At 54.3% G+C, this 18,981-nt stretch overlaps 5 protein-coding genes across 5 annotated transcripts; 1 reads left to right on the plus strand and 4 right to left on the minus strand.

The window, feature by feature from the left end:
- Positions 1-301: 301 nt before the first annotated feature.
- Positions 302-3,166, plus strand: M409DRAFT_21383 (uncharacterized protein; the record flags this gene model as incomplete). Its single annotated transcript, XM_033805834.1, has 1 exon — positions 302-3,166. One exon carries the CDS (start codon positions 302-304, stop codon positions 3,164-3,166), a length of 2,865 nt encoding a protein of 954 aa, XP_033669527.1.
- A 951-nt stretch (positions 3,167-4,117) lies between these two features.
- M409DRAFT_53279 (uncharacterized protein) lies at positions 4,118-5,004 on the minus strand (the record flags this gene model as incomplete). Its single annotated transcript, XM_033812326.1, has 3 exons — positions 4,118-4,390; positions 4,736-4,742; positions 4,898-5,004. The coding sequence occupies 3 exons, from the start codon at positions 5,002-5,004 to the stop codon at positions 4,118-4,120; spliced, it is 387 nt and encodes a 128-aa protein (XP_033669528.1).
- Positions 5,005-9,332: 4,328 nt separating this feature from the next.
- Positions 9,333-10,761, minus strand: M409DRAFT_21384 (uncharacterized protein; the record flags this gene model as incomplete). The annotated part of the gene is made up of 4 exons (XM_033805835.1): positions 9,333-9,410; positions 9,543-10,547; positions 10,604-10,693; positions 10,744-10,761. 4 exons carry the CDS (start codon positions 10,759-10,761, stop codon positions 9,333-9,335), a joined length of 1,191 nt encoding a protein of 396 aa, XP_033669529.1.
- Positions 10,762-13,737: 2,976 nt separating this feature from the next.
- M409DRAFT_21385 (uncharacterized protein) lies at positions 13,738-16,127 on the minus strand (the record flags this gene model as incomplete). The annotated part of the gene is made up of 3 exons (XM_033805836.1): positions 13,738-14,001; positions 14,136-15,278; positions 15,912-16,127. 3 exons carry the CDS (start codon positions 16,125-16,127, stop codon positions 13,738-13,740), a joined length of 1,623 nt encoding a protein of 540 aa, XP_033669530.1.
- A 1,603-nt stretch (positions 16,128-17,730) lies between these two features.
- M409DRAFT_53282 (uncharacterized protein) lies at positions 17,731-18,699 on the minus strand (the record flags this gene model as incomplete). Its single annotated transcript, XM_033812327.1, has 4 exons — positions 17,731-17,772; positions 17,833-17,916; positions 17,981-18,013; positions 18,085-18,699. 4 exons carry the CDS (start codon positions 18,697-18,699, stop codon positions 17,731-17,733), a joined length of 774 nt encoding a protein of 257 aa, XP_033669531.1.
- Between the last annotated feature and the right edge of the window lie 282 nt (positions 18,700-18,981).

The following is an 18,981-nucleotide window of genomic DNA, read 5'->3' on the forward strand; positions in this document are numbered from 1 at the left end:
CTCGCACGACGTCGGTCCCCAGGCGCATAGCCACTGCTTGTTTGCTGGAGAGCGCACCGCATGAACTTATGAGCTTCAGCCCGAGATGGACCCTCCGGAAGGGTTACAGACACACGAGTAAGTACCTGGCTGGCCTGCTTGCACCACTTTTCCACTGCGACTGCTTCGACAGCACCGTCTACGGTCGTCTACGGGTCGCGCTTTCCTGCCACAACCGGCGATGGTATTCCCTTTCTTGCAGCAGCAATCTAACGCGAGCAACAGCAGACCCGACACTGGCCTCCCGCCAACGCCCCCGACGATGACGAACAGCGACGTCTCCGAGTCGAAGCCCGAACGAAACCTCAGCCCACTGCCTCTGTTCGCCGACCGCGTTAGAAACGCGCTGGAATCGCAGAGATCTGGAATCAGCACGCCGGTATTAGACAACCACAGTCCTCCCACCCCCGATCCGTCACCGCCTGGAGTCCGCCAAACGTTATCGCCTCCCCGACCACCTCTCAGCCATTCGCCCAGTTCGTTCGCCGATTCGTTCAAAACCGCTCACGAGGGCTTGAGTGCCAGTGGGAATGTGAGCCGAGAGCACTCGCCTTTCGAGGATGAGCCCAGCCAGCAGCAGAAGTCATGGTTGCATGCGACAATGCCCGTGCGGCTGGATGGGCTGGGGTTATTGGGAGACGAGCCTGTCCGCGTCAACGACACTTCGAGTGAGGAGCATGTACGAGTGAAAGATTATCAACTATCCAGCCCAGAGCAGAACTATGAGTCTGACAAGAGCGAGGTTCGGGCGAAGAACTACGTCTTGTCAGGCTCTGAGAAGAACGAAGAGTCTGATCGGGGGGAAGTCAGGGTCAAGAACTACCAGATGGAATCAGACAGCGATTTGGAGCCGCAGAATGCGAACGCGTCGTCTTCGCCCACATTCCGAAAAGCGCTCGATCACCACATGGCCCAGCATAGGCTCAGGAAGCCCATTCAACCCGGCGATGATGCGAAACGACCGAATGAAGCGCTGCTCTACAGCTCACTCGGGACATGGAAAGGTCGAAAAGCCTTGACAACACCACAAACTCCGCCAAGACGTGAGAAAGACACCACGTTCTTAAGGAATGCAGATCTCGTGCCACCCCAAACCCCAGAATCTCTCATTGATTTGTCGCCTCAAACGCCGGAGGAAGAGCCTGAGACACCACGTCAACGCAAGAAGAGTGCGGACAAGCCGAACGGGACACCCAAGAAACTGCGCGAGTTTGCGCCGTCCGCATCTCCAGCCATGATGTCTCCGCCGAACACTGCTACGAAAGAGCGTTCGTTGGAGGAGAACAACAACGTCTACCGCATGATTCAAGAGGAGAATGCCAAGCGACACAGCGCAATTAGCGATGGTAGCGTCCAGGCCAAGGTGGTGCTGATGCCGGAGAGCAAGAAGAAGCTGAGGCATTCGAGAAAGCGCGATTCATTGCGAGGGGATGTGAGCATGGCGAGCAACAGCAAGAGGAGCAGCTCTGAGAGTGGACAAAAGCTGAAGCACAAGCGAGCGATGGATTCACTTGGTGGCAGTGAAGTGACTCCAGATGTGACACCCGAGAGGAACGATGGCGGCCTGAAGTTCTCTTCGCGGATATCTCGATTCGATCCTGGGCAGAATGGATTCGATTACTGGTCAGCGTTGCCAGATGAAGATTATGTGCAAGAAACGCCGGTCGAGGCCGAGCCGGCTGCAGGTCCTGCTCTGGAACCAGCATTCAAGCCACGCCGACTGCGACGATCTCTTCGTGAGAGAAGTCTTGATAAGCAGCCCTCATCAGGACCTAGGCCGTGGAGCATGGACGGTCAGTCGCTTACTCTCGACCAGTCTCAATCGATCTCGCCGAAGTTGCGGAGATCGTCGGCAGAAAAGCGACTTGACAGAAACGATGATGTTCGTCGAAACAGCATTATCCGAGAACCACAGACCATGTCCCAGAAGCTCGACAGAGTCGCTCAAGATCTCACACGAGAAGGTCATGAGATTTCCGATCACAGCTCACTGACCGATCGACGCCGCTCTTCAGAGAAACAGCCGCTCTCGCCCCGCCGCAAAGGTTTCGATCCACATGCGCTTCGCCCTATGGGAACTCCATTGTCGACCAGTCAGTTCTCCGATCGCACTGGCATGACTGAAGCAGAGATTGGCGAGGCTAGAGGCGTTCAGTTCTTCCCTCACAACAATGATAGCCTTTTACTCATCCAGGAGAGCTCTCTGCCGGTCGGTGCACTTGACGCGCTTGGCAATGAAGCTCTTGATGAGTCTGACGAGACCGAACGAAACACACCAAACCCAGTCTTCCAGGCCTTCGTCGATGCGCCAGAAGATTCCGCGGGTGAGAAGGAGAGGTCGAAGCATACTGTCGACAGTCCCCTGACGAACCCACGAGCCGCACCTGAGCCACCTGTCATCAAGTTCATTCCACCAACGCCGAGCGAGGAGCTGGAACGAGCACTGGGAGGAGACGCAGCTAACGAGCGCCAGGGGGATGAAAATACGAAACCGAGCATGCCAAGACGCATGAGCTTGACCCAGAAGATGAGGCGATATAGCGACGCAGTCTTTCAGCCACTTCCATTTGGACGATCTGGAAGTGTCCGCAAGTCGCAAGCCAAACGCGCGACCATTTCTGAGCCACGACCCACGCACCTGTCGTCTTTCTGGCAGCCTCGCGACTTCTGGGAAGAGTATGATAGTGAGGAAGAATATGAAGACGATGGTCCAGATGCTCTTCCGCCAGGTGGGGATACTTCAAACATCCCCGACAAGAAGCGCAGTCTCTTGCCAAGGAACATGAGTGTGCGGATGCCAGGTTTCCGAGGCACTGGTGGATTTCTGGTCGGAAACTCCCTGGGTCTGGACCGTCACGGCACGAACAAGCGGAGACACTACATTGACAAACGTACTAGCGAGGAGATGCTGCGTCGTCTGGCGGAGCAGAGGAGACGACGAACTTTTCCGTTGCCATTCTCCGGCGGAGCGCGAGTCGAATATGTCGGTCTAAATGGCCTGGGCACGAGGATGCGCGAGTCACGAAAGCGACGACAGGAGCGGGCACTGGAGAAGAGGAGGGAGAAGCTGCGTGGCCAGATCGGCACGCGGATGTATCATGACGGCGGGAGGTGCGGTGTGCCCTGAAAAGAAACGTGGCATGTTTTACGCAAGACACGGATGATTTGTGCAGATGAGCGATGCATGGAGAGACGGAATTTTGGACGGCTGCGGCATGGCCATGATGATGAGTGATATGATTGAGTGGCATGGCATCTTTTTGACGAGGAATGAGAACGACTTGATGAACATGATTGGCATGTATGTATATTATGAACATGGACATATGGACGATGAGATGGTATGATATGATGATGGTTCTTGGACGAAAACTCAGAAGCTTCTCTGTCTTTTCATGGTTGTGATCTCTTTCAGGGGTGATTCTCCCGAACGGTGTTCAGTGTGAGGACTCCTGGGCGGCCATCACTTTCATCATTGCTTTTCTCGTCTCCGATCTCCACTGCCGTTCTCATTCAGATCTAGTCATCGCATGTCCTCGTAAGTCGGTCTGATGGGAGTGCTTATACAGGGTCAAGAGATGCTGTGGGCCTTCGCAGCTGCTGCTGCGAGCCAGCTTTCCGTACCGACGAGATCTGTCGCTCATTGAGCCCAGCGGAAGTCCATGACGATAGCAACGTCCTTCTTTCTTCCTGCGAGGGTCGTCTTTTGCAAGTGAGGCTTCAAGATATTATCTTACGCCCAGTGGGAGCCGGTTATTGAGCTCTCTTCATCATCCGGCTCGACTCACCATCAGCTGGCAATGGGGATACTTTGTCCTGAATAGTCAACTCGGGGCGAGAATCCAATCGTATCAACTGCTATCTCCCTGATGAAGCCTCTGGGTTGTGTCAGCTCGTGGCATCTTTCAAGGGGTTTGCTGGCACAGAACCTTCGCGGCCATCTTGGTTGTCCTTCCCAGAGGTGTCCTCCCATGTTCGAATGACATTACATTTGGACCTTGGAGGTGCCTTATATCATCGAAACGTTCTCCAGCTACCGGCCTCTCGACTCTGTTGCCGCTGGAGCTGTGATTCGTTGTCATGAAAGGTCTATATTCATCCATCTCTTGAGCAAGCTCTTTTCCTCGACATCGCCACTGCCCGTGATCGCGGTCACTTGGCCCGTGGTCTCTTCGCTTCGATGTGCTGATCGATGAGGGTGGCGGTTGTTGCCATCGAGAATTGGTTCGGTGGCGGCGCTGAGGGCCGGATGGCGTAGTCGTGAAGGTAGAGGAGGTGAGGCGCTGCGGTCTGCGTGTGGTGGCCGAGAGGTGACGGCCATTGTCTGTGAGGAATGTCGGGCCACTGGAAACTGTTGATCTTTAAGAGCTTGTGAGTCGGAGGGAAGAGGGGGGGCATGCTGAGTTGGATGGATTCGAAAGCGTGGTGGTCGTCAAAATGGATTTACGAAATCTTGATCAACTGCAACGATCCAAGACGTGGTGAGGCTTTTGCGGTGCTCGTGAGTCAAAAGAAAGGAAGAATGATTCAACTGATTTTGAGAGTTTCGATGCCGAATGGCCTGTTGTTTGTACCTGGGTACGTACAAAATCACAAGTACCTCCAGCCGACCAAAAAAGCAACCACGTCGAAACATCACCTTGGATCGAACTCACCACCTCCCCGCCAAAAAAAATTTCAATGATACACAACTCACTAATGAACTGTCAGATGTCAGTTATAAGTCCCTCAACGATATCGTAATTGTTAGAGGCGGCGGCTTTTGGCACTGGCGTTTGGCATCTTCGGTGGCTTGTCGTCGTCGTTGGCTTATTGGCTTGATTGGTTGATGACAATGAATCTCAAATGCATTATGTACCTTAATGACGCGCCGGCGGGGTCTCGGAGGAGCATGTGAAGAAGGTGGGTTGGGTGGTAAGGAAGGAAAGAAGCAGGCAGGAGGCAAGCTGGAAGGGGTAGCGACATGGTCGCAACGTCTTACAATGAGATCGCTTTGGATACTATGTTGATCAGCACAATTGCGCATATCAAGACGCTCTTTGTACGGCTATTAACTTATTATTCGTATTCTGTTGTTGGACAGCAGCAGCAATCGATTGATCGGCCGCATGTCGCGAGCAGGATCCGGAAGCCGCAAAGCGATCAACGACCACCACAAGGAACAGCAACAACATTTTCCATCTCACAGCACTCCCTGTCAACAACTCGCCAAACACGGTAGTCATTCCTCTTCTATCACACCGTTGATCACACAAACGCGGCGGACAGCCTCCAACGGGGAAGCTGCTCTCAGCTCGAACAGGCTTTCCGCGTACAGAGCCTTCCAACAGCTCAGGACCGGGCATCCGCGTCTACAATCGCTGTCGAGCGCTCACGGCACGACCTCAGCCACGACAACATACCAAACGTGCCCGTCGACATTGGCCCTATCTCCCATCGCCTCTCCACGGTCGAGCAACCTGTACGTCTCAACCCAAGCACCCCAAGGCGCGTCCGCGGGTGTAGCCTCGCACGCGTCCTCCTATTGCCACCGCGGTCGAAACAGCTACCGCTCTCCTCGGCCAAGCCTCAACGATTTATAGAACACCAAGCAACAACTGCGATCGTCCGAATCATTCCCCCGCCTAAAGTCTTCGATATCTGCAGTACACAACGGCGACTGCCCGCCAAGCGCTCATACCATGGTTGGATGCGTACAAGGTCTGGAGATAAGAGGCAGAAGTATTGCAGGGACATTGGTGGAGCGGCCAGGCAAGATTAGGGAGGAAGGGAGAATGGTGAATGAAGAAGAGCCAACTTCATGTGCAGCAACTTCTGGTTCAAGGAGCTGAAACAACAACTATTTCTCATCACGGGTACGTGCTGGGTCGATGATTGAGAAAGACTCTTGTAGGTACAAATACGAGGGAGAATAAGTATCTCTTCTACGATACCTCTGGAGAAGAGCAGTGGCCGCGTGAATGTCAGGAGGATGGTCTTGAAGAGAAGATGAAGAAAACAGGTTGTTATCATCTTCAAGAGGCTTGAATACCGACTGCAAGGCGCAGCTCAGCACTTGGTCGCTCATGCGGCGTATCGGAACCAGACAGGCACTATGGTCAATAACAAGATCACCCTTCACGACCTTCAAACTTTTCAGAGCCTGTGTGAAGACTGATGTACGATGCATGATCAGTGCTACGCTGCGAGCGCCAAAACCTGGCGACTGGACAGAAAGTGAGCATGGAACGACCGCCGGGAAGAAGGGCAATAAGAAAAGGAAGCAAGTGGATGAAGATCTGGACGTGAGATCGATGGAATTCCAAGCACACGCGCTGCTCATGAGTGATGGATGAAGGCTTCGAGTAAAGCGGTTAGTGAACGGCGAAAGAACAACGGGACACGTCTGGCGCACAACTTGTGATGCAAAAATTCATCACCAAGTCGATAGCTTCATTCGAATTTGTTCTGCAGTAGTCGATATCACTGACTGTAAAGACAGGTTTGGTACGGCGACAACCCATGAGCCACAGAAGACCGGCCATCAAATGAAGCGGACAAGACACCCAACCGACGAAAACGTGGACAAAGTAGCACAGTCTCCTCAAGTATTCTGCATTTCACTCAGTCCACGCGCTTCATCTGGTCCATGCCTTCTCTCCACACGTCGGGTATCCTGATGGAACGATCAGCTTCCTTGCTTATTCAACGATCGTCAACACTCACGACATCAGTAACAGCAGAGATATCCCTGGTCACAATCTCCTTCGTCCATTTTCTTTTGACAGTCGTTGACGGTCGGATTGATGCAAATGCCATGCTTGTCGGGCCGCCATTTGAGGTCGATCTTGCAGGGGTCGCCCCAGCCTCCCGCGAGCGCAAGGCTAGGAAGAGCCATGAGGCAGATGAAGAGAAATTTCATTTTGAGTCCACGATTGAGTCAATAGTTGCAGGAGGATTCCGCAGCGAGTTAAAGTGAGATTTTCTGGGAGACAAGAATGAAGGGCAGCGCATAACGGCCAATTTATCTTCAGCCCGAAGCTACCAACACGACCAACTACTCTGCTGCTGTCATACCGGGGCGACTTGTACATACAACTCAGCGTCCTTTGAGCGACATATCGAGCTAGTCAGTATAGCGACGGTCCAGTAAATCGCTGAGGCGCTGTTGGCGCAACCTTCGTACGACCCTCGATCTTTGAAGCCGCTCAGCTGATGTGTGATGTGTCTTTTGAAAGGAGTCAAGACCGCCAGATGCGCTCGGCCGTCTCACAACAGTCCAGGAATTCTCGACCTCTTCAAACCGGTGAACGAACATGCATTATGGATGGCCAGTTCGGGGCGGTACGAACACTGGCCCCAGCTTCTACGATATGTATCCTCGCAGAGCAAAACTTCCTTGCTGGTTACTATTGCCGATATGTCATTTTGACATCGGAAACGTTTGCTCCTATATGCACACATCCTGAGAACCATTTCAAATACCTGAGGGGCCACTCTTACATGTTAATATTTCAGCTGGCCTGTCCGCCTAAAAGGCTTGGATGTGTCTTCTACGCTGTAGTGGTGGCTTCGGATTCGCTCCTGCTACCTGCTCGTTTGAGTAACCAGCCTTGTTTTAGAGGTCGCACAGAACGGAGGCCTGGCGGAGGACTGACCATCAGCCAAATTGGTGAGCACAGGAGACTCTGCACTCAGGATCACGTATGATTATTCGGGGAAGAGTGTAGATGTATACAACTGCGATCTCCGCTTTCCAACGACAAAAAGTTGTACGTACGACGTTGCGACAGCAGGCACGAACAAACTATGATTGAGCGTATGTATCCAGTGGCTGGCATCGTCTGAGAGCCTCAAGATATTGGCAGCGAACAATCCAAAAGACCTGCTTCTCGGCGGCTTGCAGGTCATCGAAGGGCAGCAGAGGACAGACAGCGAGTGGAGGCTGCTGAACGAAATCGCTATCCCGCCGATGATCTGATGATCTAACCCCATAGAAGACGACTTGACGGTCTAGAATGTCGAGTGATGACGGGGATATCTTGAAGAAGCCTCGCAATGTCTTGAGGGAGATGGAATGAGAGTAGAGAAGCCTCCCACGAGCGAATAAGCGGTACAAATGAGGAGGAGAACTGCTGGTGAGATCTGACTGCTATCCCCACAGAATTACTATAGGCGAAGGATACAGGCCTTTCAATCAATGGCGAGGACGATATGAGAATGATGGGGATAGCATGGAAGTAAGGAAGCCTCTCAGTAGAGCGCTAGAAAGAAAGAAGTCGGATGATGTTGAGACATGACTGCTATTCCCACAGAATCTCGATGGACAAGGTATGCAGACGTTGTATCGATACCGAGGACGATATGAATTGTTGGAGATGGCATGGAAGTGAGGAAGCCTCCCAGCGGCGAAGAGTCTTGAACGAATCTCTTGATTCTTGGAATGGCAAGTGGAAGTAGCAGACGAGTGGTAGGTAAGTGCCAACTGGAAGTGGTGGATGAGTGGCAAGCGGAAGTGGTGGATAAGTGCCAACTGGAAGTGGTGTGTCTGTTAAACGAATCTCTTATGAGATAGTCTCACATCAGCAAAGAGCGGTACAGCGGAGAGGAATTGTATGATAGAATACAGCTGCTATCCCCAAGACCCAACGATGAATAAATGATACAGACGTTGTATCGGTAGCATGGACGAGGCGAGAACACCGGGGATAGTACGAGAAGTTTCTGAACCTCACTTGTCCTGGTTGGAGCAAGCGATCGGTCTTGATCGCGGTGTAGTACGGGTCGTTGGGTGCAGTACGCCACTTACTGTCTGGCTCCTTGAAGTGATACCGAGGCCGGGCCATTCTGAGAAATCGTGCTCGAGAAATCTCTCTGAGGGGTAGAAACTTGAAAGAGAGAACGTGTGTAAGTGAGAAAGAGAGCTGGCAGCGCTGGAAGAAGCGGACAGATAATGATGGTAACTAACTACTATCTCCAGAACCCAACGGCGAACACACCCTATAGACAATATATCAACGGCATGGACGAGACCAGAACACTGGAGATAGCACAAAAATTTCAAAAACCTCACTTGCCCTGGAAGCGCTGGAAGAGGCGGGCCGTGGATTATAACAACTAACTGTTATCCCCAGAGCCCAACGATGAACAGATGATACAGACATTCTATCCACGGCATGGACGAAACGGGGATACGGGGGGTGGAGGAGAAGTTCGCGAAAATCACTTACATTATGCGTAGATAATCCACGCCGCGCGAAAACAAATACAAGTACACGAACATAACAAAGGAAACCGCAAGCGCCGGGGAAGCCTCAAAGCTCACGCATGTGTGAGTGGGCCTCCCCCGAGAATCGTATCATCATCCCCCATCCCTCGTCAACCTCGTCAGACTGTGCATGTAGTTAGTATCATGGACGATGAGGTAGTATTGGGGATAGATGGGGAGGTGACATACCTTTATTCATCGGCGGGTTCATGATGAAGTCCAGGTCATAGGCCCGGGGCCGGCGGCACGAGCTCACCGAGGGGCGAGGTGGCGGGGCCGTGCTCAGGGCCTCCGCCAGGGAGGGCAGCCTAATGAGCGGCTGCACAGACTCCTGAAGGCGCCCCTCGACGGGGGAGGGCAGCGACGGCGCCGGCGCGTCAAGGGTCAGCCGGCGGAAACAGCTCATCGGGGGGCCCGACGATTCCGCCCTCTCGGCCTCCTCCTCCGGGGACGGCAGCCCAGTAAGGGGCTGCACAAACTCCTGAATGGGTCCCTCGACGACCGCGAGCAGCCACGGCGCCGGCGCGTCGAGGGTCATCCCACCCCAGGAGGCAGCGGGGGCGGGGGCAGGAGCCGCAGGGGGAGAGGCAGCACGCGCGAGGACAGGAGCGGCGGGAGGGGCGACAGGAGGGGCGGAGACGGGAGCCGCGGGAGGCGAGGCCACCCTGACGCGCGCCGGCGCGTTGATGGCCGTGAAGCCAAAGGCCGGGCCCGGGACAGGAGAGGCAGCCTCCCTAGGCTCCCCAGCTGTCACTTCATCCGACACGGAGGGGCCAGGCTCCGTGAAGCCAGCCGCTGGGCCGGGAGCAGGAGAGGCCGTCTCCCTGGCGGGCGGTGGCTTGTTGGGGGTCATGAAGACGGCCACCGCGGCGCGAAGACGAGAGAAAGCCTCTCTACGCTCCCTAGGAGCCGATGGCTCCGAGCCGCGAAGAAGAGAGGCAAGCTCTGTACGCTCGTCAAGAGTCAATCCCCTCGACACGGAGCGGCCAGGCTCGCCTCCCGAGGCCATGTTTGATGGCCCGGCTGGGGACGCCGAGCTGGGGATGGCCTCGGCGGCAGCAGCCTGAGGCGAGGCCTCTCCGCGCCGAGAGAGGGCAGGAAGGGGAGGGTCAACCTTGCGGTGCTTAATGCTCTGCGCCCAACCGGTGGCCTCCCGCCACTGTTGTGTGATCAAGCGAATCGCCTGATCTGTCCTCCCGAGGTGGAGTCCGACCGCGCCGTTGGCGTACCCCTCGTAGTACAGCTCAAGCGCCTTCACCCACTATTTAATGTTAGCAAACGCAGCAGTGGAGGAGATCAGGTGAAAGGTAGACTCACGTCCTCGGGATCCCAGCGGTTGCCCCCGCAGGCCGCCTTCTGGGCCTTGTTGACCCTCTTCTCCAGCCCACTTCCCGCCTTCTTCTCCATCTATACAACAACGTCAGCATAGTCAATGGATGTATCAGTAGCTTGGATACCTTCGAAGCCTTGGGCATTTTCTTGGATGTGATGTTTGTTATTGTTGATTTGGATGTTGTGATGTGATGCGATCTTGCTTGGACAAACCTCTCACCTCGGACAGGCCCTCCTGTACGCTATATACCCTCTGAAAGCCCTCCCATCTCCCTCAATTTTGAGCGCTGTGTGCGTGAGGGGAACAAAAATAACGACCATGGTTTCGTGGAGGAGTCACAATACCTTCGGCCACAGAGCGCTGTAGGTTTTACTGCTTAGCAGCAAACTTCATTCACCTGGATACGCTAGGCTCATTTAGTTCACTGCTCGTGTGGTAGCTCCAATGTTCAAGAGGGCGCGCATTAGCAGCGGGGGAAATACTTACATCATGTCACTTTTGACAGACATCCCCGTACGTAGCAGACTGTCCATGGCATCGAATAGAATATCGTCCAGTCTGTCTGCGTGTGTGAGTCGGGGATGGCAAGCTACATTTCAAACGTCTGCGGTTGGCTCACACGCTTTTGGCACGGCAATCTCCGCCACCGGGCAGGTCGAATATGGCATCCTGCTTGTAATCTAGGAGACGTGTCCATTTTACTCTCTGTTAACACGCGCTTGGGCTTGGGTACTGTTCTGCTAGAGCATTTCCCACCCGTCAATGGGCTCGACAGCCACGGGGACTACCTGCAACATCTTCACATGTCGATAAAGAGCCATCTCGTCGTCGACTTTCGACCAGTGCGTCCTCAAAATCATCGTCGAGGCGGTCTAGATTCGCGATGGTGTTCCGCTAGAGCATTTCTCGTCTGCCGACGGGGTCGATGACAACGGTTACAACTGGCACCGGCTACGAAATTCGATAACGAGCTCTTGCTTACTCAAGTTCAGTCCAATACATCGTCGAGAGAATCATCTGCTCTGGCCCATAGGTAGGACCCTGATATCGAAATCCCAATCGGGCAAGGCCGGAATAACCGGCGGCCGGTCCACTTTTCTCCTCTCTCTACAACAACACCTGTCTCTCTCCACGCCGACACCACATTCTCCTTCATCTATACGACAGCTCCTCTTTCGCCTGACAAAAGAATACCCGCTCATCACGAATATCACACTCTCATCTTCATAGCATGAAGTCGAACACCACAGCGTAGTAGCGGTTCGGCACTTTCTCCAAGCTCACGCAGCGCACCGAGATTCCGTGGTTCATCGAAAATCTTTTCCAAAGCTACCACAGCCATCGCTGACCTAACCTGCTCCCGCCCATTCATTTTGCAAGCAATACACAGAAAGAGGTTGCCGTTTTGAGAAGAAGACGAAATTCGCAGCTCTTCGAAGATGACCAGCTCGGAGCCAGATCCGGTCGACGTCGGCAAGAAGCTTTCCGCCTCACAGTTCTTGGCTCGATATGCGTTCGCCACACCCACACCACGATCGACGACGGGGATTCTATCTATAGAAGCAGAACTGTGGCGAACGAACATCTCTCTCTCTAACACTGATAATAACACGGATGTGTGTCTACCCAAGCGAAGCTGCAGGCTCGACTACGTTGCCCTGCTGCTGTGCTGTACGCACTCCGCCACCTTCGTCTCAGGAGTCGAGAGATCGCTGTCCCTAGGCCAGTGAGTTGATGGGGAGTTTGGTAAGGTAGTATGCTTATAAGATCTGCCGAACCGTGGAAGCGAAGAATAACAGTACCACACGGCATCGCTGCAGGCCGAGTATTCGCGCCGAGTGCCGCGAAGCCGTCGAGATGCCGAACGGTAGGTTAGGAGGACTGCTACGGAGCACACGCTGCACACCCGTTAGCAGCTTGGGAAGACGGGACCAACCAGGAGTCAGTCGATATGACCTCTCCCTCGCTCGAGAAAATCCACGCCTATCGTCGGCCTACATGTCCTCCAACCGGCACATCCCAGATGACCATTCCCTCCCTCGAGAAAGTCCTGGCATACCCAGCCGTCCGGTCACGCCTTAATTTTAGGCACGAATGCACACAACCAGAAAGTCTAACAACTTTGAATTACGAGGTCGTCGACATCACCATCCTTGCTTGCTCGCAACGACGACACTGTATCCTTGTCGAGGAGTGTTGCTGAGTCGCCGACCTCGACGTCACTTCACTCTCTGTCGCTTTTCTTTTCTATTTGTGACTTCCTGGAGAATTCTTTTGATGAAAGGACTGAAGGAGTTCGGAGTTGGGCAGAACATGTTCGGCGGTGAGGCGGTGAGGCGGTGAGCAGCCACCATGGATCTCGTGGTGGATAGACAGGTCTCTGGATCGAATGACTAAGTGAAGATTATGCAGCCCATTCTCTGGCTAAGGTATCCTGACAAGCTTGATGATGTCCTTGGGTCATATTGTTGTTATTACTAGCTCGAGACTGTCACCGTAGGGTCGGAGAGGTGTGAGGCAACAGCAACAAGGCATTTTACGACGACGAGGGCGAATTTCGATTAGTGGAGAGGAGGCCTCAGGCAGATTCGAGTCTTCGCTGAGGACAGGTGTTGAAGGTGATGGTGAAGACAGAGAAGTGATTCTGCAGCATCGTCAAGGGCAGCGCAAGTAAAGACACGACTTCAGCACGAGAATGAACAGTGAAAGATCAAGAAAGCAAGCAAATAAATCTTTCCATTCCACATCTCATCCATCTCAAAAAGAACATTAGATAGATAGATAGATAGAATAGCTCGCGCATTCATCTCTTCGCATCTCAAGACCACCGCAATGCAAAGAAGCTATCGTACATAAACTGTCCCAATTTCCCATCAATCGTTCGTTGTTGGCGTCAAATGAGGACATCAAAACTATATCTGCCGTGGATTCTTTTCTTTCTTTCCGCCATTAGTTCATCATTAGATCGGTTCAGTGTCGGTGTCGACAGAAAAGGAAGGTGTCCAGCACTCTTCTCTCTTCCCGTTCTTCAGGCCATGCAAATGCTCAGTCAAAAAGCAAAGCAGTCAAACAAACGCCCTCTCGTGTGGTATCATGCAAAACATCAAAACATCGAAATTCAAAACTTCCCCTCCTTCCCACCCACAACACCCACAACACCCACACTCTCCCTCCTCAACGTCGCCGTCAAGGACGCCGGACTCTCCAGCTCCACGCCCTGCTGGCGCTGCTGCTGCTGCAACAGCAACGCCTCGTCCTCCTCGACGAGCTCGAGGGCTTTGTCCTTGCACGCCGTCGCCGAGAACCCGTTGCCGACTTTGGACGAGATGATGCGCCAGCGGTCTGTTTCGTATTCTTGGATGGCTGTGCGGAGGCGATGAAGCTAGATCATTACATTATCGTTAGCTTTGAGGGTGGTTTGGAGGGTGTGATGGGAGAGGTTTGGGGGGTTATACCTCCCATCACACACAGACACAAACGAAGTCGAGGTTGAGATTGTTCTTCTCAAAAACGTACCATTTCATCCGTCCACACCGTCGTCTTCGCCTTGAGCTTGGTGCAGTACCGTACCTGCAGCGTCCCCGAACTCCTCCCGGGGAAGAAGTCGGCGATCTGCTTCCAGGTGAGGTTCTTGGTTTCTTTCAGCTCGACGAGCAAGGCGTCGTCCTCCGGTGTGAACTTCAATTTCGGGCCCTTGGGGCGCGGGGCGGGCGCTGGCATGCCGGGTTGGCCGACGACGCTGGGTGGGCCGTGGTCGTCTTCGTCGGGGGGGGAGAGGGTGGCGTCGAAGGAGCCCATTGTGCGCTGCATCTTGTTGGGAGGTTGTTGGTTGGGGAGGCGGTGGTGATGGTGTTGTTGCTGCTGCGCCTGCTGCTGGTATTGTAGCGACTGTGAGTGTATCGACGACGACTGTCCCGAATGAGAATGCTGCGGCGAAGGTCGCTGAGACGGATACGGCTGGTACTGCAACGCCGCACCTGGTTGAAGCTGGGCGTGATGTCCGTGGGGAGTGAGTTCGACCGGGACCTGGCTTCCCGCAGCGTGAGATTGAAGCTGTTGGAGACCTGGATAGTCGTAGGTATATGAAGTCGTATCTTCCTGAAAGCTGCGTTTCCGCGACTGGGATGCGCTCTGATGCGCCTGATACGCAACCGTTCCTGGACTTTGGTATGGACTGCCGTAATGGGAGGAAACTGACGTAACGTGGGACATCTGTCGTGGTTTCTGGGTTGCCAGCAGCTGTGTCTGGTCCATGCTGTAGGTGGGTTCCGGCGCAGACATCTGCGAGGGGAGAACGCTCGAGATGCCATATTGCGTGTATTCTTGCGCCGGTTGCGAGTGTTGAGAGAGATACGCCGTGACCGGCTGCTGGTGGTATGCTTGCGGGAGCAGCTGCTGGTATCCAGCGCTCGTCACCTGAGCCACCGCGGCATTGTTGGGGTCTGATTCTTGTGGATGCCCGCCCTCAAAGTCGAAGGAGAACTCCTGATATGGTCGCGCCACAGTTGATACTGAGCTTGGAGGCTGCCAGAGCACTCCGCTCAGGCAGCTTGCCGCAAAAGGGCCAGCTTGTTGGTGTTGGTGGATAACGTTAGCGACTGTCAACGACGTGGTGCCGTCGGTGGTGTGAGGTCCAGCGATTGTGGCAGGATGTTGGTCCTGGAGATCGGTACGTTGGACAATAGTTGCTAGCTAGCAAGCAAGCAAGCAACGTTCCCGACGTATAATAGTGACAATAGGTGTACAATGTAAGGTATTACAACGATGGACGAGGGTGGTGGTTGGTCGATCGGACAATTAAAGCGAAGGTCGTATTGAGGAGGGCTGCTAGAAGAACGCTTTCAAATCACCCAAGTGTACAATCATGGATAATAGATGCTGCACCGGACATGATGTTGGGTGTCGAGGGAGGTAAGGCATCGAAGTGTACTTATTAGACGTCGACGGCGGGAGCTGCAGAATGAGAGAACGTCTGACCGCGTGCGATGGAAGTGGTCTCATTCGAAAACGTCGCATCCTCGCTTGATCGCCACAGGTGCAGCAGTCGAGTGCCAGGGCCCAAAGGGCAGTGAGGTTGGCAGAATTGGGCAATTCTGGTGCAAGATTGGCTCGACCCGGGAAAAGAGGTCGACAGGCGGCCGAAATCTGTAACACGCAACGTGCAGACGATCGACTCCTGGGGCACCGTTTTTGACGTCGTGCTGTAACGACATTCGTTGCCATCCTCATGCAGGTACTGCGTTAGCCCAGACCCCACATGCGCAGATGGTTCGAAGGTTCGAAGAGCCCTACGAGAGCCCGACCAGGGAGGACCTGGGCAAACGCGGGTAACAGAGCCGCAGCGAACGTTATGCCAGGGATTCGACGAGGCGCGGCATTGCAGCCGACGGTGGTGGACTGGTTCAATTGGTAGATGGCCGTCCTACTCGTATACCAGCTCGGACCAGAGTGGTCCGACTCGTGCATGCCGAATGGACCCTCGACGACGACGACAGCGAAGACCGGCATTCAGTATTGCAGTACTATCCTTCACCCAAGCGAAGGAGGCAGTGCAAAGCAGAGCAGTAGCATCGAGCAGCACCATTGCAACGGACTCGCGCTCAGAATAGCAGCCGGCTCTCGAACATCCTTGGGCAGATGGGCATATCGCCGCCCCAGTCAGGCATCGAGTGCATGTCTGCGAGAACCCGGGGAGATGGCCAAGTTTTTTCCCTGGAGTGGCAAAAAGATGGGAGGGTCTGCCGAACCGAACGGACTCTAATCTCGAGCTTTGTCGAGTTAGGGCGACGAGTGGTGTCGATGGTTGCCGCATGCAGTTGTTATAGACAGGGATCTGGCGGGCGGTCCCTTGTTGAAGGGTGGCAGCACGCAAGAGATGTCAGCTTTGCCGGATGGAGGATGGCTGACTGCAGCGCGGTGACGAATGATGCGCTCCCAATGCCCAAGCGAACAAAAGCGCATGCAGCAGTTTGGACACGACGGCAGTGCTGCTATCGTGCCAGTGAGGGAGAGAATGAGTGCGTGGGGTCCAGAAGACTCCCCGCCGGAGACTCAGACTTCCGCGTGGCAATTCTTCTTCTTGTTCTCTTCTTCCACAAGAAAGAGCAAACTGGAGAAGTGAAGGATTCCAAGGGTCCAGACTCACCCGGCGAGCGCGAGCCGTCAGACTTCAGTCAGGCATTCCGCCATCAGTCAGGAAGTGATGTGCCATCGCTTGGGCATGAGTCGAGCATGTATGCTCGCCTGACGATGAGACGTTTGATGGGCACCTGTTCATGCCCGTTTGCTCCACCGCGTGCGGTTCTGGAACAACCGTAACACACACAGCACAACTTTCCTGTCGTGCATTCAAGGGCAATGTATTTCACGTGTTGCGAGCGGATCTGCGAGACATCTCCGTGTGCCATCAACGTCATCTGCTCGCACGGAATCGTCGTGTTTCATGCGGCGAAACACGCAAACAACCAGAGGCTGAAGGTGTTGACGGCGAAGATCAGGGGGAATGCGAAGGGCACGAGTCAATGAAATATTTGATCGAGGTTGATGGGGGAGGTGGAAGAAGGGCACGTGTGTTGGATTTCCACGCCCGCACGTCCCTCGCCCTCAACGCCAGAGGCCGCAAAAGACCCACTCCGCCCTCCAACTCAGTGTGAACCTCACTCCATCGTCAACACGCCCAATACACCCCCCTTCTCTCATTTCCACGACACAGCGCACCATCAGAAGAACAAGAAATCTCCTCAATTCCTCATACTACAGCCTCATTCTTGCGCCCCGTATCCCATTCAAACTCCATGGCTTTGGGCCCGCGATTCATGCTTGTCCGTTGCCCATTTCCACTTTGTTCCGCCAAATAATATGTGTCCAGGCCCAATCCTCATTACCGCCCGCGAACGCCGCCAACGCCTCGCCTTGACGCTGTTCATGGTATCTTTCTCCCCCAGAAGTCAACCCCCGAATGTCTTTTGGCGCCGTGGGCGTGAAAAGCAAAGCAAAGCAAGAAGCGAGTGGGGTATCTCTGCGACATCAACAGTATTCTTTTCCTCGTCGCATGCGGTATCTTTGCAATCCGAAACAACGACGCCTTTTGTTGGTGGTCCGTATCGCGTGATCAGACCTTCCACCCTTGCTCCTTTGCAAACTGCTCGCAAGCCTACCAACAAGTCAGCCGAATGCGATACATGTACCATCTAGTAATATTGGTCATGCATACCTTCGCCGGCTTGCCCACTTTCTGTCCAATCACCTTCCACTTGTTGTTCTCGTAATCTTTGATGGCTTGCAGCAACGCTGCGCTCTGTCACATCCGTCAGCCAGTCCTCTTGCACAAGGCTCGCAGTGAGGCGAACGAAGTTGCTGACCTCGTCTTCTGCAAACTCCGCATAATGCATGTCCTGCGACACACGAGAGTCAGCCTTTGAGCATGCCATATGTTGGGCGACGTTCGAGGGGGATGGATGCGCACTTTGTACCAATGCTTCTTGACGCTGCCTTCGGTTCGCGTGGGAAACGTCTTGGCGATCTCGCTCCAACTACTCCCAGCATCGCGCAACGCTTTGAGCCTTTGCTCTTCCGCTGGCGTCCATGGCGTATTCGTCCTCCCTTTCTTCACGGTCGGACTGGGTAATGTTTGCTGCGACGGCGCGCCTAGGTCCAAGCCTGCGCCTGAAAGATCGCTCCCAGCTGACAAAAGACCAGACGGGTTGGTGAATGCGCTCGCATTGCTGCTGGACGAGCCTGGCAACGAAGGGTCACCCAGCTCAGATGCGCGCCTCTTGCGCGGATTCGTCGGTGATTGTTGCTGATATTGGTGCGCGTGCGGATGGCGATGATGCTGGGTTTGGAGTTGTGGCCGGTATCCTGCCTGTGGGGGGAAACCAAACGCTGAAGGATCGTGCGGACCGGGCACGTAACCGTACTGTTGGTAGGGATTGGGCAACCCGTGTCCGGACGTCAGGTCAGACGACAGCGTCAACTGAGACGGCGAGGCCGAATACGCGTTTGGCTGTGGGATGTTGGGGGTCAAGTTGCGCTTCTGGTCCTGAGGGTTATTTCTGATGAGTAAGGCGTTAGTATACATGCTCTCCCAACTCGATGTTACAAGGTATCTTTTCGAAACGAGGCCGAGCCTCGCGTGAGATGTCTGGTATGGATACAAGAGGGATCACGGTGGACCCGAAGTAAGAAGTAAAGGTGGGTCAGACATACGACATCGCGGCAGAGTGCGTGCGTCCCTCAGACCGGCGGCGGCTGCTACTTTGCGGTTGTGAGATGTTGTAGTGGCCCGGCTAGTATTGTTGCATGCATGGCTCTCTCAGCAGAAGTGCGATGTTAGCATTGGCCAGCAGTCGCGATGCGCCGA

This window comes from Zasmidium cellare, assembly GCF_010093935.1.
Source record: "Zasmidium cellare ATCC 36951 unplaced genomic scaffold M409scaffold_12, whole genome shotgun sequence".
Classification (NCBI taxonomy): domain Eukaryota; kingdom Fungi; phylum Ascomycota; class Dothideomycetes; order Mycosphaerellales; family Mycosphaerellaceae; genus Zasmidium; species Zasmidium cellare.